A 27058-nucleotide genomic window follows, 5' to 3' on the forward strand; every position below is an offset into this window, starting at 1 on the left:
GGGTGGGAGGTTCCCGTGAGCTGTGGATGCTAAAACTGCAGGCAGACAGAAAGGCTGAATTTGGCGATTAGCTTTTTCAAGGTCCATGTATAGAGAAAGATGGGTTCTTGTATGACGGGACTACCCTGAGCAGATGGAAGATGTTCTGCCTAAAACCTGTGCAAGTGAAACGGTGAGACTGGAATAGGCCATTTCAGCTAACAAGCCACACATGCCACAGCGCCACCCAGTGGCCACCCCTGGAAGTTCATCTCCACTTCAGACTCGCTGAGAAATGCATTGTGGGCATGCATGAAAATTATCCCAAAAGCAAACTTTTGATCCAGAACATTGTTTTTGTTTTGTAGTGAGACATTCTTGTAAATACCTTGGCCAACATCCAGAAATGGTATCAATAACCAAGATCATACATTACTTCTTCAGACAAGTGCAGGTATTAATTCTGCATTACAGTTTGGATACGCCACAAGCTTCATTTCCTTACCACTTCCCCGTCTCACTGACTCCTTGATTCATTTTGAATCCTATTACCGTTCAGGATCTATACGCTTAAATCCACCCTTATGAGTGAAGCCTAGAATTCCTTAGGGTGCCACTCCTGCCAAAGCAGCTTTTCTTCAAGTCACACAAACCCACATCTCACATATTGACTGCTTGTAGCGTCAGAACAGAATGATAGGCATTTAGTAATGCTTTTGTTCTCCTTCCCATTCATTCAAGTGCTTTCTAGTCCAGGGACCTGCAACCTTTGAATCTCCAGATGTTTTGGACTACAACTTTTATCAGCCCTAGCCAACATAGTCCTTCACAGGGAGTTATGGGACTTGAAGTCCAAAACACCTGGAGGGCCGCAGGTTGCAGACCGCTGTCCAGTCAATGCTAATTTCTTCTACCTTGTTGCTCCGAGCTGCAACCCACTAATATTACGTGCTGTGGCTGCAAATGGCAAAACTAAGACAGCATTTGGAAATAACAGTATCATTGGCGCATTAGGCTCGCAAAGTTTGCACACCTTCCCCTCCGCATACCCGCAGTGTGATAGGGCGTGGTTCTGAATGGCACATCCATGGCAGGCAAAGGGATAAAGGCTCCTTGAAGAGCATGAAATACTCCAGCAATCCACCTGTCCACATCTCCCTCCCAGACATCGCTTGACAGGACCAGTGAGCAATGCCTGATTTAAGAAGTATGGGGGGACTAAGAAGTAAATTGATGGATGACACCAGCTCATCGAAAGTAGCAGGGATGCTATTTAAGGGAGACAAGTAAGAAAAGCCATAGATTTTGGGTGAAAGAGGGAGGACAGGTACAGTGACTGAGGCCCAGGGAATTAATCGCCTTTGGGAAATTGAGATCCAAATGGGAAGCAGAATAAATCATTGGGGGGTGAATGGAAAAGATATTTTTAGGTTGGGGAATGAATATTTATTTATTTATTGGGGATTTCTAATGTGCCAACTAGGTGCACAGTCCCTTTGTGGCGCCCCAAGAGAAGGTGGGGGGAGGAAGGGAGTAGGGTTGGAAAGGAAGGGAAGGGTAAAAGTGGGTCTGATCATTCAGATTCATTTTATTTTATTGGACTTTTATGTTCAGCACTGGCCCCTACCCAGAGGATCTCAGAGCGTCCCACAAAGTTCAAAGGTTGAAAAGTTGGGAAGTCAAACTGAAGTTGCAAAATATTTACTGGATGGGATAAAGAAGATTAGGATAGATAAGTGGCAGCGGGGGAGGCGGACGAGCAGGGTTATATGTGGGGAAACAGGTATGGTTTGAGACTCTCTGAAAGTGGCGATGGAGAGTGCAGTGCAGATGTGGACAGGTAGGGTGCTCTAGGCTTTCGATGCCCAATGTGTAAATGGTTGTTTTTTTTGTGCATGTTATTTTTCAGAGTGGAACGCGTAGAAGATGCTGGCTTGCTTGTCTGGAGTATGTGTGGGTGATGGGTCTGAGTTTGTTGTGAAGGTAAGGTGGGGTTTTGTGATGGATGGCTTTGAAAAAAAGGCCGAGTGCTTTGAAGGCAATTCTCTGGGATTCAGGGAGCCAGTGGAGCTGGCAGATGAAGAGATATTCTGTTTTGGAAGAGTTGAGCTTGAGGAAGAGGTTGGCCATCCAGGTGGTGATTGCGAAGAGACAGCTTTTGAGGATATGGAGTTGTGATGGGGATGAGATTTGGAAGTATATTTTGTGTTATTGGCGTATTGGTGGAAATGGACATTTTGTTTGTGACGGTCTGTCCAAGGGATTCAACATACAGGTTGAAGAGGAGTGGAGATATGGAGGAGCCTTGAGGAACCCCATACTTGACAGGTTGGAACCAGATCGAAAAGGGACCATGGAGACAAAGTGTGTCTTGTCATTAAGGCAGGAGGTGAACCAGTTGTGGAGGGTGCCTGTGAGTTTCATCCTGTGGGCTAGAATGTCGAGTAGAATGGTGTGGTTGATGATGTTGAAGGATGCATAGAGGTCAAGGAGTACGACAAGTGCTGTGTGTCCTTTGTCAATGATGTTGTGGGGGTCCTCGAGGATGTGAAGTGTAGCTGTCTCAGTGCTATCTCCAGATTGAAAGCCAGATTGGAATGGGTTGAGTAGGATGTTTGTGTGTTGTTGCACTTGGGTAAATCTTCCAAAGAGTCCAGGTCAGTAAGGTGCTGGAGGACAGGGGTATGATGGTACATGCAACAGCAACTGAAGTAGATACGTTTAATACAATGAACACAATGAGTACAACAGTGGCCATAAGAGCAAAATGAGGGCGAGTGCACACGTCCACTTGTAAATGTCACAAAAGTGAATAATTTTTTCATGTCTCAGCATCTCATCAATCCCTCATACGAATGGGTCAGAGGAGAGTAAGGATATCAGCACTTATGTCTGAAAAGTCTTCTTGAGCCAGAAATTCTAAAATTATTTTCTTGAAAAAAGTGTGATCAATGTTACCAGTCAACGATTTTGCAGAACTTAAGAGCCTACTTTTACATTTCTTGCCTAAAGTCATCTGGTCCAGAACCCCAGCATGCTTGATGGATGATGTAGAGCATGTTACACACAACACAAGTGTCCACTGAGAACCAGGATTAAGTGCTGGGGTGATGTGGGCCCTAGGCCTCAAACCGCAAATCACCCTTGCAGCCCTATGTCGATAATTTGTTTTTGGTGACTAGAGCATGTATGTAAACCTAGTTAAAGACTTTTATAAAAGTCCAATCGGGATAATACCATCATTCTTCTCAATTACAATTTGTGTGACTTAAACATTGTTTGACATGTTAAGGAAAAGGGAGACATGCTTGAGCACATGTAAGTGGTGTTGGGATTGTTGCTTGTCTTGTGGAGCTAAAGAGAGAGGACCATAAAAGATGACACCAAGACATATTGCAAAGGAGACAGGGGTTTGTCAGGGTACCCATGATTAAAGGCCAAGAAAAAAACAGAGGATGAGCCACAGAAGAGCCATGTGGGGGATCTCTGCCTAGGAGGCAATGCATGCTAACTATCACAGAGTCCCGGATGTGTGAGAGGCATGTTTAGATAGGTTGGAGGTCTCAAGCGGCTCTGGCCTGTCTGTGGGCAATTTGAGTGCCATTAACATGAATTTGGAATGAGAAAGAAAAGTTGCAAAAAGATCAGCATATGGTTTTAACTAGGTATTGAAAAGCATTGGAGAGAGAACTGAACCATGGGGGGACTCCACAGTTGTCAACGCAAGTCTCTGAGAGGAAGAGACCCAACTTTATTTGCAGTTCTCTGACTAGGAGAAAGGACGATATCTAGTTCTGAACAATGCCATCAATGCCAAAGGAGCCTTTGAGCCAGTTTCGGATGGTAACCCGATGAATAGAATCTGACAAATCTAAAACGATGATGGTGGAGAGTTTTCTTCAAGCGACTTCAGGAGTTACTCCCTTATAAATGGGTGAGCAGATTTGGTATCTCTGGCATGACGTAATCCTGACTCGTTATCATCTAATGGTGCATTGGTCTTACTATACGTTAACAGTTGGTGTGTGGCTATTTTTCCATGGTATTGACTATGGAAAAGGTGTTTTCAGGGGAGTGCAGTTGGCAGAAATATCAGCTTCATCAGAAATTGGGACATCAAAGACTTTTTCTAGTGGTGGGGGGAAACACCCTAACTCTAAGGAGATGTTGATCAATGAAGCCAATGAAAGGGCCACAAAAGCAATGTTGACTTTATCAGAAGTAGCTGGACAGGAAAAACGTGCACACACGAGGCCTTGATTATTTATGATAGATCAACTAACAAAGGAGAGAGACACGACTTTGCAGAATCAGTCACAACCACAAGGTCTATTGAATATATAGAAAAACGCTGTTTCCTAATTGGAATTACAAGAACATGCTTCTTGCTCAGCAAAGGTAATTGTTTTAATAATGGAAATTCTCCAAGGAAATTCACACTGGAATGAAGTATCCTTCAGTCAGAGAATTTGAGGGCCTTTCAAAACCAAACACTTTTTTATTGTTTTTATATTTTTAATGTCGTGGGAGACCCCCAGCAGCCCCCCTTCACCCTCTCTACCCTAACTTCTACCCTTACCCCACACCCCACCTATTAGGAATAACCTATCATATCATATCATATCATATCATACACATATACCATTTCCCCTACCCTTTTCAGTGAAATATATTCAGTGAATTCTCATTAGGGGAAATGGTATTCGAAGAAATGTATGGTAACGTTACAATCATTGTGTTAGGAGCCCGTTCGAATCTCCTCTGATGTACACGTCTCAGTGCATTGGGAGTTATTAACAATTGGAGAGAGAAGATGTGAACTAGTTAGCTACTGGATTTTTTAAAATCTTTATTTACAAGTTAACAAAATACAAAATAACACATGTTTATCTAACCAGACATACTAGAAAAACATATCTAAAGCAAATAACAATACAACTATACACAAATGAGGAAATAATAAATCATCATCTTCCAACTGATTCCTCATCACCCCTAAACCTCTCCGCCCACTCGCCCACCCCCCGAGATACACTCACAAAATCACCAGGTTTAGTAGAATGATAGAAACTTTCCCCAGATTTTTTCAAACAATCCCTTTTCCCCTCTCTCTTGTACAGTACCTTCTCCATTCCTGCTAACACATGCATGTCTGTTGTCCATGTCTCAATTTTCAGAGTCAAAGCAGATTTCCAATTGCTCAAAATTACTTTCTTACCAATCATAGCTCCCCTGAACAACCATTTTTTCTGACATTTTGTATGATCGTCCAATAGTTCATCGCTCCCTAAAACCATTGTTTTAAAATCCAGAGCAGGCAACCGCTCTATCACCTTATCGCACACCTGACCAATCTCACTCCAAAACATTCTCACCATCCTGCCATCCCACAGCATGTGTTCCAGTGTACCTGACCCGTGTACACATCTCCAGCAATCTGAATTTTCCAAAAGACCTCGCTTCCACATTTCTTCTGGAGTCCAATAAACCCGGTTAAGGATCTTGATCTGCCTTGATCTCTCAGTAAGTCCCAAGGAACACAACCTGACATTCATACACATTTGCTGCCACAACTCCTCTGAGATATCTGACCCAATTCTTCTACTCCATTCTTCTCTTAATGAGTCATTACTTTTGTACTCCGACACAATCATATTATAAACACGGCTGGCCAATCCTCCCTCCCCTCCTATTGCCTTCCTCGTAAAAAAGTACAAATGAATTCTTTTCTCCAAATCAATGTCTCCAATCGCACTTTTAAGCTTTCTGTAGTCTGAAATTGTCGAATTCTCAATGTTAAAACGCATCTGTAATTCTCTCGCTGTCATCCAAACACCATCCTTAAACAGATCAGCTACTGGATAAATATATTCTGCAAAACAGGCAGTCAAAACCGAGCCTCAGCCACACAGGTGGAGGGAGTCATGGTTTCAGAAAGTCTGGAGAGAGGACCAGCATGCAGCTCTTTACACTACCTGCGAATAATAATAATAATTAGGCACTTATATAGCGCTACGAACCCTCAGGTATCTGAGCCCTGCTTATTATTACCCACGGTGTGTGGTGCTCATTTATCGACCTCGGAAGGATGAAAGGCTGAGTTTGGCCCTGTCGGGCGAGCGCTCTACTCGCTGTGCCACTTGACCGGCTAAGAGGTTATCTTCCAAATTCTCCTATTCAAGAATTCAGTACACCAGAACGCTCTCTATGTCAGCGGTCTGCAAGCCACGACTCTCCAAATGTTTAGGACTACATCTCCCATGACTGCTCATGACTGACTATGATGGCTAAGGGCCTGATTCATGGAATTTTGGGCATGGTTCAAAGTGACTTTGCACTGCTGAAAAGTGATTTGCTCTGCTGAAAAGTGGTGTTGCACTGCCGACACAAACCCTGATTCATGCAACTGTGCAAAGTGTATTTTTGCAGTGCAAAGTTAGTGCACAATTATTTTGTACTGCAAAAAGGACTTTGTACTGACTCTGGACTGCAAAAATACACTTTGCACAGTTCCATGAATCAGGGTGTGTGTCGGCAGTGCAAAATCACTTTTCAGCAGTGCAAAGTCACTTTCAATCGTGCAAAAATGTACATGTATCGTGCCCTAAGTATGATGGAAGTTGTAGCCTAATGCATTTGGAGAGCGAAAGGTTGCAGACCTCTTGTCTGTAGACTTTTGAATTTATCAATCACAAAAATACATTAAACCTTTCTTGTGCTCAATTTCAAAGTCATTCTGCTGTCAAGTCTATGTAGTTTCCGATATCCCTCCGAAAATACATATATTCCATATAATAATCCAGACTATTAGACACAGTTCAAAGATATGTACAGAGAATTGGGATGTTGTGGTGAAAATCTTTGCCAGCCTCATCAGCACATCAAACATGTCGTTTTTCTGAATGCAGAAATAATGGAAAAAGAAAAAAAAAGTCTTCACTGCAAAAAAATGACAATTCGACCCAGTTCAATGGATCAAGGACGCTTGGATAATAGCGGGTCTAGGTTTCATTGAGGAGCTTTCACATTCACGCCGAGAATGTGGATTTTCTGAGTGCGTCATTGAATGGTAATTTCTGCATGAATTGAGGGCATGGACCAAGTCTTCTCCGGGGAGTCATAAAAAGAAGGCGTGCCCAATAAAGACACGTCTAATGTGCCGCATCCATTTAAATCTAGAAAGTATCCGTGGACATGTGCAGACCTGGGATTAGGAGTATTAAGGGGTAGAGTCTCTGGTGTGTGGCAGGCCAAGTTGGCCCGGGCCTGAAAGGAGATATTGTAAAGAGAGGAGTGATGAGCATGGCTAGGGATATGGCTAAAGGCAAGAGAGCAGAGAGACTAATGCTGGGTGAAATTCATCCTCGTCGATCCCGCACATTTGGGATTCAGCGGTTGTCTGAGTTTTTGCAACATTTTCTAGAGGACCAAAATTTCATTCGAATGTGCATGTGAACTAGGCAGGCGGAAATAGGTCTGTGGGCCAATCAGAACGAATGAACCTCTTGAGAGATTTGGTGGGTTTATCAGAGCGCTGGAAATGCTAGGTCTGTTTGACGGCCATGTAAAAGGCACTGTTTGCTTTCTGGCTGCTAGAGGAAGGAACCCTAGGTTAGAGCTGGACATCTTGCTTCAGCCATTTCAGATCTTCTTTTGTGACATTTTATTCATATTTTTATTGTGAACGTTTTTTGAAGCTCCTTGAACCTTTACTTCCCCTTTGGGAAAGCATTTATGGAAACCCTTTGTCACACACCTGTATTTCTTAATTTCTTTCCATGTCCTTTTGTTCCTACACCCAAAAAACTAAGAATAAACCTTTGTGAAAACCTTTGCATTTTGAATAACCTTTTACTTACCCTTAAATTTAGAAACAAGAAATAGAAAAAAGACTTCCTTTATTGCACCTTTTAAAAAAAATCCTTTCCTCTCCTCATTCCACCCCCTAAAATAGCTTTGCAACACTGTTTGCGAAATATTTTTAAAACCCTTTCCTTACTCTTACTACCAAAAACCCCTAAACAAAAAAAACTTAGTGCCACACTTCCCTCAGCCCTGACCACTATTCGTTTTTGCTGTTCACCACTTCCCTGCTGTGATTTTTGAGACATTTTCTTTAGAAATCTATGGAAACGGTTCCGACTGGAATTCTTTAGAGAAATGTCAGCTTCACACCAGGAGGAGAAGGTGGATGTTGGGGATAGTGTGTTCGGAGAGTATGTGCAGGCCACTGATGTTGGGGTTGACCGCTCGTGAGGATGTAGAGGTGATAGTCTTGGGAAATGCTAAATGTGGGCAGCCAACCAGCCAAGTCATGGATATCAGCAGTGGGAGGGGAGGGAGAAAGGGTACAGGCCCAAAGTAGCCTGGAGCATTCTGGGAGGTCCTTCAACTGACATGGAAGGTAAGCGGTCACTCCATTAGCATTATATGCAGCAACGTAAGATGACAGACACGGAGCCCTCTGTGATATTCGATAAACTCCATGATGAACAGCACCAATTAACGAAGTCGTACCATCAAAACTATTGATTTAAGCCCTTGAGATTTTCTCTAGGAAATTTAGAACACATATGGCGACTCGACTATGCTGCTAATTCTGAAAATGTATTTATTTGCTCATAAAATTGACAATGCAGTAAACTCGTCTAAATAAATATTCTAAATGATATACGACGTCACCATATCTTCTGTTGTTACACATGCTACAGAGCCTTCTGAACCATTTCATGGCACATTAGCTAGACATTTTGTAGATAAGATTTCCAACTTGCAAGAATACATGGCGTTATATAAACAGGAAGTATTTATGACTGATCTGTATCCTTTCACCGAACGTACTCCCTGTAAAACCTCATTATTGACATTTTAGCCCATATCCCCATAAGAAGTCACCACATTAATGAAGAAGTGTAAAGCGCACGGCTCTTTTCTAGAATAATGTCCTGCAAAAATACAAACATCAATGGCTGTAACAGTAGCCACTGAATTGGCGAGCCTGCTCAATGCTTCCCTCTTATTGGGCTCTGTTCCCAGTAAGTTAAAGAAAGCAGTGATTACTCCATTACTGAAAAAAGTAAACCTAGAGCCAATGGAGCCCGTTAACTCCAGGCCAATCTCCCCTTGGCCATACTTTGCAAAGATATTGGAGGAAGCAGTTATGGGACATCTCCACTCTGATGTCAAAGTGAATGATCTTTTGCATGTACACCCGGCTGGGTTTCTCCCAGGGATGGGCACTGATATGGTGATAACTTTCACTGTAGATGATTTAAGATTTACAGCGGATCTTGGCGATGTTGGAGTGCTGATCTCATTGTGTGTGTCGGTGGCCTTTAATACTCAGATTGGTGCTGTTGGCACAGCGTTCAATTGGATGTCTTCATTACTACCCAGGTGCTCCCAATCTAACTATTACCTCCATTTTCACCAGAGTGGTAAACTTGATGGGGTGTGTCCCATAAGGCTCTGTTTTCTCTCCTGTACGATTTAACATTTATGCAACACCTCTTGCAGAAATAATAATCTATCCACTTGGAATGCATCATATATTGTGAAGGCAGCAGGAAGCAGACACAGGAAACAGATTCAACATTTGAATTCAAAAGCTTTATTTAACTTAAATGCCAGGATGGAATAAGGCCTAACTTGCCCTATGCTAAGGAGGGATTTCCCTACCTGAATAAAAGTAAGGATAGTCTGTGCCAGGAAGTCCAAATAAATAGTGTCCAAAATCTTTACTGGCCCTCACAACTAACTGTATACAATGTGTAGGGATGTCAGCATCAAATAAATAGTGTTCAAAATAAAGTTCTGAGCCTCTTCCTGCTCTTGGCTTGCAATCAGCTTCTCCAAGCTCACAACAGTTCATAAAATATCGGGGTTCCCTTACCCAAGAGTTAAAATCTTCCATCTTTTTTAAAACAACACAATTCATTGGGATACTTCCCAAGTCTTTTATCATCAGTACCTTTCACTGGTTCACATAGGTACGTAAGTTTCGTGACTTCAAACTCACATAAGCAGCTGTTGCAAAACACAAGCTTCTTTAAAGATACTTTCATTGGCTTTTTCCATAAAGGGGGGCACTCGGTCTAGGCGCAGTTGTCGGACCACACGGTTCACCCATCAAAGGTCATGCAACCGATACCCCTTCTTATCTCCTTTCCATCAACAATTGTCCACTGCTTCCATTTGACAGTGAGGCTTGTTTCTTTCATCAGGGCTAGACTCTCCAACACTTTAGCCGGGCTTGGTTGGCCACCATGCACTTTGTTACATTCTCTGTATTCTTCTGGCTCTTGCCAATACAGGTTTCCTCTTAACCTGCAGTTCCTTGAACTCTTTACCTTCAATACTTGGAATCTCACGTCATACCCTTCTTGGTATTCTCTTGGCTTTGCCAACACGTGTCTCTCAAACAATTCATCCAGTGGTATCTGCTGCTTGCACCACCTTGCTTTCATTCCATTCACAAGTACTCATAACTTTCCTTTGCTTTGTGCGGCATTCAAACGTGTTTAAATCATCTTTCCATTTGTTCGGTATTCAAGATGACTTGTTTTGCCATTCAAAAGTTCTCATTACAACTTTCAGTTCGTTCAGTATTCAAAAAGCGTTTGTTTCAAGTCTCTTCTTTGAGCGCACCTGTATGAGTGTTTCTGCTTTTCACTCACAAGTTGTATGCGGCAGCTCCCTTCGGCGTCTCCGGCTTCCAATACCTTCGCTCTTCCCTCGTGCAGGACATAGAGAGCATCACTCACTCTCCTGGAGTCTCGCAGCGACTGGAGTGGTTTGGCACCCCACAGCTCCTGCTGCATGCACCCAACAAGGAGATTATGCAGGCCTTGGCATCCCTCTCTCCTGCCCGACACCATTCCAGGCACTCGTGTCTCCTGCTCCTCTCTCTCTCTCCAGTCTGCTTCTTTCTCTCCAGCCCGCTTTGCTTCGGTCCCTCCCGCTTTCCAGCCTTCTCTGTGCGGCCAGTCTTCTGATACTGGTTGGAATCATGAAATGACCACAGGTGTGGGTCATTAAGTTCAGTTGCTTGACCTTGATGAAATCCATTAGGTATACGTGCCTGGTTGTACCACCCGCATTCCTCCATAGCCCTCTTCTTCATCTCAGTACCAGAGTGGTGTTCGGGGAGGTTCAAATGAAAGTAAGTGTGCATAACTCTGTGTTGTCTTGTCGTCGTCTTGGTACTTGAATGATATGTGTCTGCATTAACAATATAAGGCTGATATGTGTTTGTCTCACCCAAATGAGGATGTGTCCTCTTAGTTGGTCTCTTCCTCATCCCAGTGCTGAGGTGGTGTTTCTGGGGGGCATTTTGGGGGAAAGAAAGGGAAAAGGCTGACAGTGGCTTACAAAAGCTTGGGGATAGAAGGTTCATCACTTTTTTGGTTTTAGTTTGTCTCCCTATGTGAGAGGGTATACCCAGACGTGGGCCCCTTGTTGCTGCATCATAAGAAACCCAGCTGCACCTCACCGAGGAGGCCCAACAAGGCTGAAACATGGCTGAGGTTGCTTGTGTATCCGTGCAGAGGGGACCTGGACTAGCATATCGGCCAAGGCTGCTCCCATTGGTGGAGGTACTGGACTAATTTGCATATGGCTGGACTGTGGATGGAAGGTTGCCCAGAGCAAAATCAGTGGTTCAGATTAATTCAAAACCTTTCACCCATCACGTTTTTGATTTTAGTTTGTCTCCCTATGTGAGAGAGGGTATACCCAGATGTGGGTCCCTTGAACGCTGTGCCATAGGGAACCAAGCTGCACCTCGCTGAGGAGGCCCAACAAGGCCGAAACATGTCTGGGGTTCTTTGTGTTTCCGTGCAGACGGGACCTGGCCTAGCAGTTCGGGCAGGGCTGCTCCCATTGGTGGCAGTACCTGACTGATTTACATATGGCTGGACCCCTTTTGCAATGGCACAGACGGGCTAAACACGGTGGTGTGGAAGGTTGCCCAGAGCAATGCCAGTGGTTCAGATTAATTCGAAACCTCCCCCATAACTTTTTGGGTTTTAGTTAAAGCCTGAGAAGGCATCAGAAAAATTCTGCCTCCAACACTCCATTTTCAACCCACTAGTTCTTGTGTTTGGCGCTTGATGATAGCTGCTTAGCCTTTCTTCCAGGTGGCGGTAGGAGGCCTGGAGAAACAAATCAAAGAGTTTTGAGGCAGAGCCAAAGGGCTAGAGGAAAAACGACTGGAGCCTGGGGAGGTCGTGGGAGGTGAAGAGGGAGAGTCTACCATGCGAACAAGACCAATGCAAATCGTACTGAAGGAAGACATGGTCAGGATTTTGGGGGAACAGAGACAGGAAGCCGGGACCAGTGGTCGAAGTGGGCGGGAGCGGTCGGGAGCGGTGCTCCTCTACTTCTTTTAATTAAGTTTTACCGTTCCTATACTTTTATTTTTAAAAGAAACCGTTCCGGAACGGTTTCTTTTTAAAATAAAAGTCTAGGAAGAAGTTGAAACTTGCACTTTCAGTGCACTGCACAGGACGTTTCCTTAAAGGGCAGGCACATGTTTTTTGGGGGGTTTATTGTGCATGGGAGGGGGTGCGGCGATGGGGTCTGTGGGGAGCAGTGCAGGCCAGTAGGGAACATAGTTCCACTACTTCTTTTCGTACACTTTGACCACTGGCCGGGACATGAAAAAAATGCAAGCAACAGTATAGAACTCATGGTTACTCATTCCTTGATGAAAGCTGTGAGCTTTTGCCCATCCTTACCGAGCCACAGTCTCAGTCCTTTGCCAAGCCTGGCATGTAAGTGCCCATAAGTCTTGAGGTCCATGGGGCAGACCATCTGCAGCATCGCCAATGAAAAACATGCAACTCGAACAAAAGGGACCAGGAAACAAGAAAGAAGTGACTGGGGCCCCCCTGGACAGTGAGTGACAGTGAACTTGTTACTTGGTACCATGTGTTAAAATCGTGACAAAAATGGCCGTGGACACAACATATCATGGCAAAAAGGCTCTGGTGTTGCTGCCGCAATCCATGTAAAGGATGCAGGGGACACCCCCAAAACGCCCGGACCCCTTAAATGGTGTAATGGGGTACACCCTTAACGGGTCAAACCACAGCATTTTTGCTGCGATTTTATCACTGCATACCCTGCTACTCACTCAAAGAAAGGAGGTAGATTGAAATTTGCTGAACCAACTTTTGAACCGAAAGAGAAGCCATCATGGTGTTGTTTGACACAGTTGTTTGTAATGTCTGTTTGGCCCAATCCTATGAACACTCTTATTAAAACCTACTCTAATGATACCTCTTTGTGGCTACCTGTTGTTGATCCTACTCTGCTGTGTGACATTCCGAGTTTACACCAACCACATCCAGCTGTAAAGTGCTCCCTTTAATCCTGAAACATAGGTTGAGAAATAACAACATGACGTATTCAATGTCGCAGTTCATCGAAGCTATGCTTGAATCACCAATGCACTGCTGAGAGCACACCCCTCACCTGCCAAGCTGCATCCACTTTGCCTGCAAAATCATGGGCCCTTTCCAAGTTCAAAAGATTCCGTTCCCCCACATAAGCTAGTGAGTACTGAGCGATCCAGTGCGCCGGTTAACACCTTTGCTTGCCTGTTCAAAAATATTGTAGCAGACACCAGACTACTGAGAGCAGCCGCCATTGTCTTTGAGTCAGGCATGGCCCATCTAATGTTCACCTGTGACTTCTGCAATAATCTGCGATGGGACTGCACTGTTTACTTAGATGGTAAAAAATGAGAAAATTAAAACTCCAGCAGGTGGTACTTGTTGCCTTGAAGTGCTGTGGGTTGTGGCCAGGGCCTAGAGTCTTGGATGCATGGCCGTCGGCAGTAGGCCGAAGGCCTTACTTCCAAAACTCTAGGCCCTGGCCACTTGCGGCACATCCGTAATTGGTGCAGCTCAGTTGTTGCTGAAGTGTGCGTGGATCTTCTTGGCCAAGGCAACCTGCGTGGATCTTCTTGGCCAAGGCAACCATTTCCTTCACAGGCTAGCAATTGCTGATAAAATGTCTCACATCAAAGTAAAGACCATGTGCAAAGCAATGAATATGCCCAGTGTTTTCCGTTCCAATGTCACAACTGATACTACACGAATTAGCAACATGAGAGCCCACCAGGAGGTCTCTGAGGCTTAGCCAATGCACCACCACCACCTCCTCCACATTTCCCCAGATGTCAATTCCTCTGTGACTTCCGCCATAATATCCTTTCATGCACAAGGTGGCCTGGTACTGAAAGGCTGCCCTGGAGGATTACTTCTGAATTGATTGCACTCTTGTGTAGCAGTGAAATCGAAGGTCAATTAGTGTGCAGACACAGCCCGGTACTTTGTCCACATGTCCTTGGTGACGTAGAATTTCTAGCCCTCAGACTGATTTTGTCTGCCCCACTTCAACAAAAATCTACTTTTCCAACACTGTGCAGCCACGCATGAAAAGTAAAAGCAACTGAAATGTTATCTTGCTACTTACTCTTGTCATTATTCTCAGACTTATCAGTGTATGTGTGTAGTGGTGGAGATCAGCATTGCACCAAAATACCGTAAAGAAACTGCTGGATGCACGTTTGTTATGCATTTGGCATTGCAGAAAATGTTGAAGCCAAATATGCCGAACTAGATGAGTGGGGGATGTCCCTCGCTCCCCTAGTTCGGCATTTATTGTTTCTGAGGTTGCAGGGATGTCCCCGCATACATTAAATTGAGAGCGGGGACAAATGAAGAAAATCCCAAAAGCTCGATTTACAAAATAGGAACAAGCCGGCTTTGCATTTTTGTAACTTAAGATTTTGGGATTTGTTATTTTAATGTAGATCCGTGGAGATCAGGAATGTCCCATACAGCTCATCAGTCGATACACTCTGCACCCCTCCCCAGTGTAAGAAACCTTCGGAGCTGCAATACTTGAGCATGTACTACAGGATCTTGCATACATGAATGATGTGAGGCAGAGGGTGCTTTTGAACGGACGATTGATGGCTTCAATTAACCACATACAATTCTGGCATCCCCCGGGTGCACAAAGTAGCTGTTGTAACTGATGTTGAAATTCATCTAGCCACAAGCCTGCCCCCTGCCACAGGCACATTCATTTGCACCCAATATCTTGGCACTCAAGGTGGGCCCTTCTCCTCCCTCGTCACAAGAGGATGGCGCGTGTATTGCACACTCCGTAAGAGTCGCCTATTGTGATCTCCTTACTCCAACCAACAGTGGGATTGTCGTTTTTTTGCTTTTTTTTTTACTGGTCTTCTCTCGTAGTCGCAGAAACAGCGTCCCGCTCGGTTACATTCACTGAATGAAAATCCCTATGCTTTTCCCCCCTCTTCCTCTTCACTGAAATGACATGTCACATGATGCGCGTGGGAAGGAAAGGTGCTTCTTGAGATTCTCTCCTCCCTCGTACTAATCACGAAAAGATGGCCCAATCCGTTACAGCCACTGAATGTTGGATGTTTTCCTTCCTAGTCAGTGACAGGAAATGACATGTCAGATGCGCGTGTGTCATGCAAGGTGGTCACTGCGATTCTCTCACCCCCCGTACAAGCCGCAGAAAAAGTCAAAGATGTTGCATACCCCGATAAAGCCACTTATTGCAATATCCAGCCTCAAACCAACTCTCAGATTTTGTCTTCCATAGAATTGTCACCTTAGTAGTTAGAAACAGATGGCATATTCAGTTACAGCTGCTGAGCGGCCATCTCTGGGATTTTCTCCTCTCTAGTCACTGATTCACTGGGGACAATTGTAACTTGTGCGTGTGACATCCGTCCCAGTAGTACTCACAACAATATGGCACACTCAGTTACAGCCACTGACTGCTAATCCCCTTCCTTCCTCCAAGCAACTCTGGAATTCTCAATACAAAAATCACCCTATTCGATTTCAATGTTCTACCTGCCACATAACTAAATCCTATTTCAATGTTCTACCGCTATCTCAACTACCACCCGCATCTGCCTCTGCTTGCAAGATTAGAATGAGACATTGAAGTGATGATAGTGAGTGTGACTCATTATGATAAATCCATCATTTCATGATCTACTTATAAATGTTGGCTACGGACAGTGACAACTGGTGTTTATTTTGTTATATCATTGCAATTGTTTCTGATTACACTGAGGCATTCTTCTAAATACAAAAGATTTCATAAAAAATAAAGTGAAGTATTGCATATTTACAGGGTGGCATTGCAATAACATGCTGGTCAGGGAGCAAAAGTCTTAGGGCCTGATTCACAGATCGTTTTCCTATGGGATTGCACCATTATAAAATGCTTCTGTGAATCAGGCCCTTAATGTCTGCCCTCTAAATCATCTATTACTGTTCGGTGCTTGTATCCCTTTAAGAGTGGTTTGCCTATGAGACTAATCATGAACTCCAACTGAGCGTGCCATATATAACCCGTGAGGTCAAACCCACCCAAACCACCCCACCTGAACCTCAAAGGAAATCTGAGAAAGCTTAGCCGGGCAGAATAAGTTAAAATGCAGGCGATTCTTTGTTTACCCAAATAAGTTTGTCCAGGCTAAGTAGAGCGTATGAGCTGGGCAGGGACATAGGTCAAACACACAGATGGTATGGGCATGGACACAAAATATACATGTACAAAGGGAGCACAGATAAGTCATCCACTACCTGGAGTGTGGGCACCAAACGGGCATGCAAAATTGGCAAAGCATCGACCCGTATTGGACACAGGATATGCGAAGATGAGGGACACAGGTTGAACACTTCAGAAGGAAATGGAGGTCACAGGTTGCATATGTAGAATGGGCGAGGAACGGTGGTTCGAGGTGTGACATTGAAGAGTGTGGCGAGTCATGAGGGTGCTTCTCCTGCCAACATTTTAAAATCTTTTTGAAAGTAGATACCTACTGCATATTCAGCTTCGACCTTGGACACCATGTCCTATCCCATGCGATAAAAGCATCCCACGGCAACAAAAGAAAACATTCCTCGATTGAGCAAAAGGAAGCTGCAAGAGATGGCCACCTTTCCCCTGAGAAATATCCTACCCCCTCTATTGCCTTTGAGACGTTTAGTAAAAGTCAACATCTTTCCAATGTCACGCGAAACAGAATCACAAGACCACTATTCCTGGTGACTCGGCCAAAGAGGACAAGCCATTGGCGAAACTGGAACAAATGGGAAGTAAGAGTATTGGGAGGTGTGCTAGTTGCAAACAGGATGATTTGAGGATCTCGTGTGACCAGGGATGCAGCAAGAAGTTACCATTAGAGAAGATTGACTCCTTTCCAAGCAAGCAAAGCCCATACAGTTGCCTCTCAAAGATGTATAGACCCAGAGCAGAAAGATCCTCAGGGGAGAGTGTTGGAATACAGAGGTCACAAACCTGGTTCCTTGAAAGCAGCATCATTCTGAGGAAAACCAATGAACCCTGCTCAAGTACTGAAACATGAGATGAGCAAACTCGCTTAACCCTTACTGGCCCAGGTGTGGACCTACGGGGGTTATTGGGTCTGCATTGGACTGGACTAGGCAGTTGCACAGCTCACGATCAGTAGTGGAGCACTGGCAAATTGAATTTACTCTTCACATGACAATCAAGAGGACTGAAACAGGATCTGCCTTCTCAGACAATCTGGGGTCTGGACATAGGAGTGGGCAGAAAAGATGGCAGAACGTGGCCTGCTGTACTGACCTATACATTACTTTTAGCACCCTCATTCATCTCACCCCTAGCAAATGTATCAGAACCTACAGTCACTGAATTAATGGAGGAGGGTGTAACATTTGGCACAGGGTTCCCCTATACTACAGTTGGATGTACATTGCCTAAACATGGGACTATGCTTGAGGCCTTCCCCCTATTTGCCCATTCCATAGTGTCATTGCTTCCCATTATCTGACAATACCTCCCAAAGGGATCAAAAGGCATTATCATTTTGCCTGGAGACATATCTTCATTTGTCGTGCAGCGGGCATGTAATTGCCCACAACCCTAACAAGCCAAGATATGTGAAACCAATCTGCAGCCCGCAGTAGTCCACTTCAGTTCAAACTCGATATATGAGACTCAAAAAGTCCAGAAAGGATTTCTCCTCATGTTTATATGAAATAGGTGATTGTTTTTCTGTTGCTTGGAACATTTCATCTTTACTCACAATATAGATGTCATGTTAAGTCACGATATATATTATTCGGAACAAGGTTTAACAATGAACACAGTGCTCCAGAAACAAAAAACAAATATTCAATCCCATATTATGGACCATTAAATAAATTAAAGGGTGAGTAGCCTGATGAGACTTCATTGAACACAAGAAGCAGAAACATTCTTAAATTCCTCTGGAGGAATTCAATCCCAGGTCCTGGGATGACACCTTATCTTCTGGCCAAAGATTGTCAATTTGCAAAAAACCCTTCGAGCTGGTTGAGCCTAGTATCCAAAAATGTGTTCCAGTACAGCCTCCACACTGGGTTCCCATGATTCCCACAAAACAATGAGGCGACCCGACGAGACCATTGTCAAATACTACAATGCAGTTCAATACATTGATGCACATTTTAAAGACTAGAAAATTGAAAACTGTATCTGACGTAAAATGACAAATAATTTAAGGCAAACACTATACAGGTTTTTGAATACTTACGAGCTGTTGAGGATCTGAAACTTTTCCCCTTTCTGAAAATTCAGGTCATCCTCTGTTCTTGCTTCATAATCGTAAAGTGCTACAAACAGTGTGACTCCTGAGGAAGGATGAAAGAGACGCAACATTGAAACATGGTTGCTCAACTATGAGGGCCACGGTCAACACAACGATAAACCAGCCTTCTGTTCTGACATCTCCAGGCAATTCTGGCAAATAACTGCAAACAAAGAAACCCCCCTATATTTTCTCAAAGCTAGGTTACTATTGTGGTGGAGTTGCTCATGTCCCAAAGGTCTTGAGATTTCGAGGGAAAACGTGCAAGCACGGAACACGTGTCATTGTTTGCATCTAAATATTACGTTATTAGGCATACTTGATTTTTAGACATTTTGCCCCCGGTTCCTCTCTTCGATAAGACACATGTAGCACCATTCACCTCTGGTAGATAGAGTGTTCATCATACCAACTGCCAGACCCAATATCGGCTTTACACTGGCTGGGCCTTATTTGTTTATGTGGCCCGCTGACTTGAGTTGCCTTTTCCCATTTTGAGCTTACAGTGCAGGTACACGGTGGAGTGAAAGGTGATCCATGGCCTAGGCTTTTAGCAGAAGAAAAACACAGATTTAAGATTACTGGATCCTGACTGCCTGAGGAGGAAACAAGGTGGACCACCTTTGTGTAGTTATTCACCAAGGTAACAAAGAGACACAAAAACCCTAACTCAACATCTATTCCAAAGTGCCATTGGTAGCAAAATGGTTTTTTTTTCTACTTGGTTTTCAAAAGCTGATAGCCAGACAGGAGAGCTTTTTGAAGTAACACCAAACCTGATTGAAACAGTCCAATTGGGAATGAAGGTTAATTCCCCTATCGTTAAGAACTGGAACACACAATGGTTTAAAGAAGTAGCAGATACTGTGGGCAAGGCCTGAGTGCCACAGGAGAGCTACTCCCACTGGCTGCCGGCTGTAGACCACATCGAAATAACGGAAGGTAGATTTCATGAGTTTGCTTTAGTTGATGTGTTAAATGTGATCCCTTGAACCAGTTGGTCAAGGAGATGGTATTGGGAGTTTAAAACTGAATATTTTAGATGATAGGAGTATTTTTTTAAATTTGTAATTACATGTTTATGGCACACCTTTGGCAAATCAAAGTATCACTTAGCAATGGTATTTTCGCCAAAGTGGAAATGCCACGGAGTGGAATGACTCTGTTTGCATTTTTGTGCAAAAGGTCCCTTCTGTGCAATTTTAATCCTTCCCACCACGTAATGTAGATGTAAAGAGACCTGCCAAAGTCCTTATCCACAATAGTCACTCTTTCTGGGTGTCTCCCAGGTGTCGTTCAGTCTCTTTAGCAGAACATGGCTTAAATGGATGATGCCCTGGTCCCCGGTGGGCATCTCTCTGGTAAAACAAACACCCTTGCTGGAGTTTCAAGATTTGCCACGGTAAGATCCACAGTGTCTCCCAAAGGTGAGGACAGAAGAAGCTCTAGCTGCTTGACCAGGTGCTAAGGTGCTTCCCTGTCTCCGGTGTCTGATCGTATTACTCCAACCTGTATCACTTCCCTCCTTGCCAATGCTCACACGTGCCTGTGGGTCTTTGCGTAGGTCTGAGCTCTGAATATCTGGCTATCTGTCAGCTACCCACCCACCCTGCCATTCCGTCACAAGATCCTTCCTCCTTCCACTCCCCCCAGACAACTAACAGATGTACTTAGTCTCACTGGCTTCTTTTGCCTAGTTCTCTGCTCTTGCCCTCCAACTAAGGACCTGTCCACCTGGCCCATCCTGTGGTCTCTCTTCCATTGTCTCAATTTCTTTCTTTCTTGCTCTATATTTCTGCATTCTTCACTCTCTTTGGTTCTCTCTCCTCCTTCCTGCTCTTCCTATTTTCTCCTACTCTCTTTTCTTAATAGTCTCTGCAATGCCCATGATTCCTTTCTCTAACCTGTGCTGGACTTATTTCCCCTACTCCTAATTTCCCTCCTCAAATCTATTCTGTACGCTCTTCTGCTTTGCAAAATTCTCCTCTTCTGACTTCGGTACTTGCCCCCCCCTCATCAATCTTCTCCGCTTCCAACCTCTATACTTTCCTCCATCCTCCTGGATGTTCTACTCTTCCTATAACTCCTTGAGCCTTAACTCTCTCTGTACTTCCTTCTCCTCTTGCTTTCTGAGCTCTCTCTGCAACTCCACCTACACATGCTTCCCCCGTTCTCTCCATTCCTTCTCCTCCTCCTGCACACGCAGCTCTCGCCACTTCTTCCCCTCCACCTGTACCCTCAGCTTTCTCTGCACCTCCTCCACCTCCTGCACCTTCAGCTCTCTCTGCACCTTCTTCATCTCCTGCACCTTTGCCTCTCCAATCCTTGTAGCTCGGCTACACCAAACACCTGCTCTCACTTTTGCTATCCTGTTATAGAGTCTTAGTCCCTTACCTCCCCCTGGGCCATGAACTATTTATAGGCTGCACATGTGTGTACTAATTATTCCGTGCTTGGTGTTGGTGGTCTGGAAAAGACTCAAGTATATTCAATTATTTGCTTTCTGCACCATGGACCGAGCCTTTAATAGGAGAGTCCACCATTTTAGAAGTCTCAATTGTGTGTATATGCAGTGAAGCTGAAACGTGGACACCACAGAAGAGCGGGGTGGGGATGGCAACTGCTCGGTGCTCTGATGCGGGCTGCAGCACACACAGGAATTAAGCTACACGCCGACTCAATATGGTATTCCTACTCCCTCACTATCAATGCCTAAATTGTGAGGGTCCTCATGGATGCTGTCCGTTGTGATTGTCTTTGCTTCAGATGCAGAATGACTTTAGGTGCTAGTAGTAGTACTTGAATGAATGTTGCAGTCACATGTCCCAGGGGCCGGGTGTTGTTTGTGGACCAAGTGATCTTCTACATCACACCTCGACTCCACATCACAAAGCAGTAGGGGGGGGGCTTCCCCCTGAGGGGGGCCCCCTAGAACACCTCCAGGTCAAGCAGGAGACTTTGTCAGAGTACCTTGGTGTAAGGAGTTAGCAATGTCTTCATATTTCATTTAATGAGTATTTAATATGGCGATCCACAACAGGATCACTTTCTCTGTTGCATAGCCTGAAGCAGACAGGCCTTTCATATTTAACTTGACTAATCTCTGGTTATTTAACAAGGCAGAATATTGTCTTGTTACATAGTGTAAAATCTCATAAGAATCTTTGCTAACATCCGATTCCAAGATTGAAAAAGTCAAAGCTTGCTGCTTTTGCTTTGTTCTAAGAAGTCAAATCTTGCTGTTTTTGCTTTTTTCTAAGAAGTCAAATCTTGCTGTTTTTGCTTTGTGCTAAAAAGTCAAATCAAATCTTGCTGTTTTTGCTTTGTGCTAAAAAGTCAAATCTTGCTGTTTTTGCTTTGCTCTTAAAAGTCAAATCTTTTTGTTTTGTGCTAAGAAGTCAAATCTTGCTGTTTTTGCTTTGTGCTAAAAAGGCAAATCTTGCTGTTTTTGATTTGTTCTAAAAAGTCAAATCTTGCTGTCCATTGCGAAATTCTCTGTATTTTGCTTGTATACTGTTTCTTCTCTGTAACTTGCCAGCCCAGTGACCTCACCACTCTCTTTTGTCCCACACCTACCTGCCTTAGCCCCCCCAGTATCTCCATCCTCTCCTCACTTCCACCCCAATGGCGCTTTCTGTTTCTCCTACCTTCTCCAACTGCTTCTCCATTGACTATCCTTCCCTTCTCACTAAGTTTGGTAGGAAGAAGTTCAAAAAGGATATCTTGGCCTCTAACCCTGGTCTTCCTATCGCCGACACCTACTCCAATGCTTCCGCCAGACTGACCCTTACCGACATCCTCTTTGTCGTTCCTTCCCCAGATCTATGGACTCCTCATATGGTCTCTGTGCTCTGCCCTATCTCCTCCTCTCCAATTAATGGTGGCACTCGCTGGGAAGTTCTCATGGCTTCCTTCGACTCCTCTAAAGTCATCATAAATGTCTACCTAAATGGCACTGTCATGGTCCAAGGCCCTCAGGCGAATCTCCTCCTCTTTGATAGGCGCTTCCCTTTGCCTCATCAATTTCTTCTCATCTCCTGCTGTCCCCTTCTCTCCCCCTTGGCTACCTTGCCCTCTCTCTCCCCCTCCTCCTCTGCCCCTCCTAGGGCTCTTTCTCCTCCGCAGGGCGTACCTCTGATCTATACCCCTCCCCGGAAGGTCTTTAAGGTTGGCAACTTTCTTCATATTGCCACTCTCAACTCTTGCTCTGCCGTCAAACACTCCTCTGACATCTGCCACCTCCTTGAAGAACTAGACCTTGATGTCCTTGGTCTTACTGAGACATGGTTCACGGCCAGCTCTATCACGAGCTTTGACACTCTCCTTCCTGATGGCTACAAGATCCTCTCAGCACCCAGATCCTTTCGGTCCGGTGGGGGGAGGGTAGCCCTGATCTTTCCTGAGTGGATTACTGCCTCTATCATTCCCACTCAGACCTACTCCTCTTTTGAATGCCTTGTCTGTAGGCTTTCTCTCTTGCCTACCCATTCTCTTACTGTGGTTACCATCTACCGGCCTCCTGGTCAAATCACCTCATTTCTCTCTGAGTGGGCAGACCTCTCCTCCTCCCTCCTGGCCTCTACCACTCAACTCCTCCTCCTCGGTGACCTAAATATACATTTAGACTCTCCTTGCTCCTCCTCTGTACTCTTCCGTGACCTCTGCGACTCTCTCTCCCTGTCTATCCTCCCCTCTGGCCCGACTCACTCTGCAGGGCACACACTCGATGTCTTGATCTCCTCTGACCTCGCCCTCTCCATCCCTATGACCACTCTTCTCTCCTGGCGCGATCACTCCCTCCTCTCATCTCATCTCTCCCTCGCTTCCCCCCAAGCCAAGCCTACCCCAACACTGCCACCTACCTTCTCGGACATCCGGCCCATGAAGAGTGTATCAGTTGAGGCTTTTGCCACCACTTTCTCTCCCCCTCTCCACCTTTGGCTGTCTCACATCCTGACACAGCCCTCTCTCTGCTCTACTCTTCAATTTCTGATACGCTTGATGCTCTTGCCCCTGTCATGAGGATCGCTTTGAAGTCCAAAGCCAAGTGCAATTCCTGGTATGACTCTGACCTAGCTACACTTAAACGTAAGTGTAGGACAGCTGAGAGGAAATTGAGGACTTCCTGTTCATCCTCTGACAAACTGGCCTGTCACCTGCTACAAAGGAAATACAGACTCTCTGTCCTCACCAAGAAGAGAGTCCACATTCAAGCTTGTGTCTCTGCGGCATCTAACAACTCAGCCAAACTCTTTAAAATCTGCAAGGAGCTGGCCAACCCTGCTGCAGTCTCTACCCCTCCTGTTGCTTCCCAGGCTCTTTGCAAAGCCCTTGACTCTCACTTCGTTTAAAAAACCCAGGACATCCCGTCCACCCTCTCCACCCACACCCCTCCTCTTCCCTCTCCATCTGTGCTTGCTGACCCTCCTTTAGCCATCCTCCCACCACCCTTCTCGTTCTTTCCTCTTTTCACCCCTGACGAGGTCGCTAGACAAGTCCGATCTATGAAAGCCTCTTCAAAACAGGTTCATCCCTGTTCCTCTAAAACCATCAAGGACCACATTGATACCCTCGCTCCGGCCCTTGCTGATTTTTGCAACCACTCCTTTGCCTCTGGATCCTCCACTCCCCTCTGAAGCACTCCTTTGTGCATCCTCTTCTCAAGAAACCCACAGCTGATCCTTCTTGTCCAGCGAACTATCGCCCAATTTCCATTACTCCCTTTCTTGGCCTCTTGGCAAACTCCTGGAAAAGTTGTCCATCTCTCAGCTTAACCTTCATTCCAATTCTGTTGGCTGTCTCCATGACCACCAGTCTGGCTTCAGAGCTGCCACAAGCACGGAAACTGCTCTCCTGAACATCTGTGAAGATCTTCTCTCCAACCTTGACTCTAACATTCCCTCTGTCCTCATCCTTCTCAATCTCTTTTCTGCCTTTGACATGGTCAACCATACCATCCTGCTCAACCGTCTCTGTGAAAACCTGGGTATCACTGATCAGGCTCTGGCCTGGCTGACCTCTTTCCTCTCAAATCGACCCTCCCAGGTCCAACTTGGGTCCTTCCTTTCATCTATCTTCCTCTCTACCTGTGGTGTTCCCCAGGGCCCTAACATCTTGCCCTGGCTTTTCAACCAACACCTGGCAACTCTCACCCACTGCATTGCCACTTTCCGCTAACATTTCCAGTGCTACGCTGACGACACTCAACTCATTTTCAGGCTGCCCTCTGCCACCTCCTCTCCCTCTCTCATCTCTGATTGCCTAACTGCCATTCAAGACTGGTGTGCCGCCAATGATCTTTGTCTGAATGCCAGCAAGACGGAAATCCTCCTCATCGGCACATCTTCACCATCCTTTCCCCTCACTCTCTGGCCGGCCTCCCTTGTCCCTCCTCCTACCCCCACCTGCGAGGCTAAGAACCTCAGGGTCATCTTTGACTCCACCATTTCCTTTTCCGCTCACATCTCTGAGGTCTCTAAAAAGTCAAATTTCCAACTGCAACTCCTCAGAAATACTCTGCTTTCCTCTCCTTCCCCCAGAAGCTCATGGTATCCCAAGCTCTGGTTCTCTCTAGCTTGGACTATTGTAACAGCCGCTTTCTAAATCTACCTGCCTCTACTCTCCGCCCTCTGCAACTAATCCAGAACGGGACTTTGAGACTTGTCCTTGGCCTCAAGCCCTGGGATCGTATCTCTCCAGCTCTGAAATCTCTCCACTGGCTCCCAGTGGATACAAGGATTAAATTCAAATCCCTCTGCATTGTCCACAAGGCTTTCTGGGGCCTGGGTCCAAAATACCTTCAGCTATCCCTCCGCAAATACCTCCCCTCGCAAGCTCTTCGCTCCGCTACCTCCAACTCCCTCAGGGTCATTTTTCAAAGAAACCAGCTGGGGGTAGATCTCTGTCTTCGGCTGGGGCCTCCCTCTGGAACAGCCTCCCTTCAACTCTAAAACTTGAGGAGAACCATCTCCAGTTCCGGAAGCACCTCAAGACCTTCCTCTGTTCTTATGCCTTCGCACCCCTCTCACCTACTGATCTGTTCTCTCTTGGCGCTGTGCACCTGGCCACCCTCTGTCCTTCGGCCCAGGTACCTGCTCACCCTGCCACACTCCCGCACTGCCTCCGGGCCACCCCTTGCACTGGGGTCTGTATCTGTACCCATACCCCCCCCCTTTTCTTCCTGCACTTATCAGACCTACCCTGTCTGCTGCCTTAAACCTAGCACTTGCAAATTGCTGGCTGCATTACCACTGTTTGTTGCCTTTATTATTTATTGTTATTTATCTGTTTCTCCTCTGCTTCGCACTTTCCACTTCTCCCCCTTCCATGCACTTTTCCCGTCCCCCCTCTCCCATGCACTTGCCCGTTCTCAATGTCACTGGGCCTAGTAAGATTGCTGTTTTGTTCTCCCCTGTTCCCCTCCCTTGCCTTGTCCCGCTCTGAAACACTTGTGTACGAGTGCGATAGAAATAAAATATCAATCAATCAATCTTCAAGCTTGAAGAATTTCCCTCGAAATAACAAACTGACTAGCAATCCAACTCACGTCAGATTCCAATCAGGCCTCACTGTGTGAATGCTTTTTCTTCTCTGTTCACCTACCCCACCCTATATTCTCTGCCTGGGATTTCGAAGCTCTGGGATAACAGGCTTGAGCTGTGTGGGCGCCTGCATGCGTGCATGGTAAGGAGGCTGTGTGGATTCCTGTGTGTAGGCATGCAACGTGAGGTGGAGCTGGGAAGGAGCCAAAATGAGGCTTCATGCATGCCTGTTTGGCAAGATAGAGCCAGCAGGGACTCGCGCTTGTTCGGGAGGTGCCTTAGGGGCTGTGTCATATCCCGCATGCATGTGTGGTGGGTGAGGTGATGTCGCGCTTTGAGCACTCGTCCTCTGACTTCCACTGAAGCCACTCTGTGCGTAGCGGCTGAGCTTGCCACGGTGAGCACAGGGGCAGAGTTTGGACAGACATCCTTAGCCTTTTATATGCACTGTATAGTAATTATTGCATCCCTTTCATATTAAATATAGACTTTCAGCTGCCTATAATGTAATCACCTTAGACTAATCTACATGGAACTCCATACTGTTATGCCACTCAGAGCACATGCATGAAGGTATTGGTAAAGAAATTCAAATGATAGAATTCAGTGCCAATGCAATTATTTTGCTCTATAGCTCGAAATTGTGGTTTTTGTACTAAAGAACCCCAGAACACGCTCGTGATACCACATGATGACATGCTATCAGGTTCAAAGTTAAACCTGTACTTGTAGAAATGTCTGAAATTAGGTTATTACAAGTTTGCCGGTCTGGAAAATAAGTGCAGGTAATAACATATACCGGCACTTTCCCAGGACGGCAAACTACAACCAGGTGCTGGAGGTAAGTCAGGCACCACAC

The 27058-nt window shown here is 45.3% G+C and overlaps 1 protein-coding gene across 7 annotated transcripts in view; it reads right to left on the reverse strand.

Annotated features, from left to right (window-relative positions):
* The window catches only part of FYN (FYN proto-oncogene, Src family tyrosine kinase), a 776649-nt gene that overhangs the window by 252440 nt on the left and 497151 nt on the right, over positions 1 to 27058 (reverse strand). For all 7 annotated transcript variants that reach the window (XM_069607784.1, XM_069607781.1, XM_069607783.1 and 4 more), the window contains one exon: positions 18605 to 18701. In XM_069607784.1, coding sequence (XP_069463885.1) covers positions 18605 to 18701 — 97 coding nt within the window. The remainder of the gene's footprint in view (positions 1 to 18604; positions 18702 to 27058) is intronic.

Source organism: Ambystoma mexicanum, chromosome 4q, assembly GCF_040938575.1.
Source record: "Ambystoma mexicanum isolate Mex_15411 chromosome 4q, UKY_AmexF1_1, whole genome shotgun sequence".
Lineage (NCBI taxonomy): Eukaryota > Metazoa > Chordata > Amphibia > Caudata > Ambystomatidae > Ambystoma > Ambystoma mexicanum.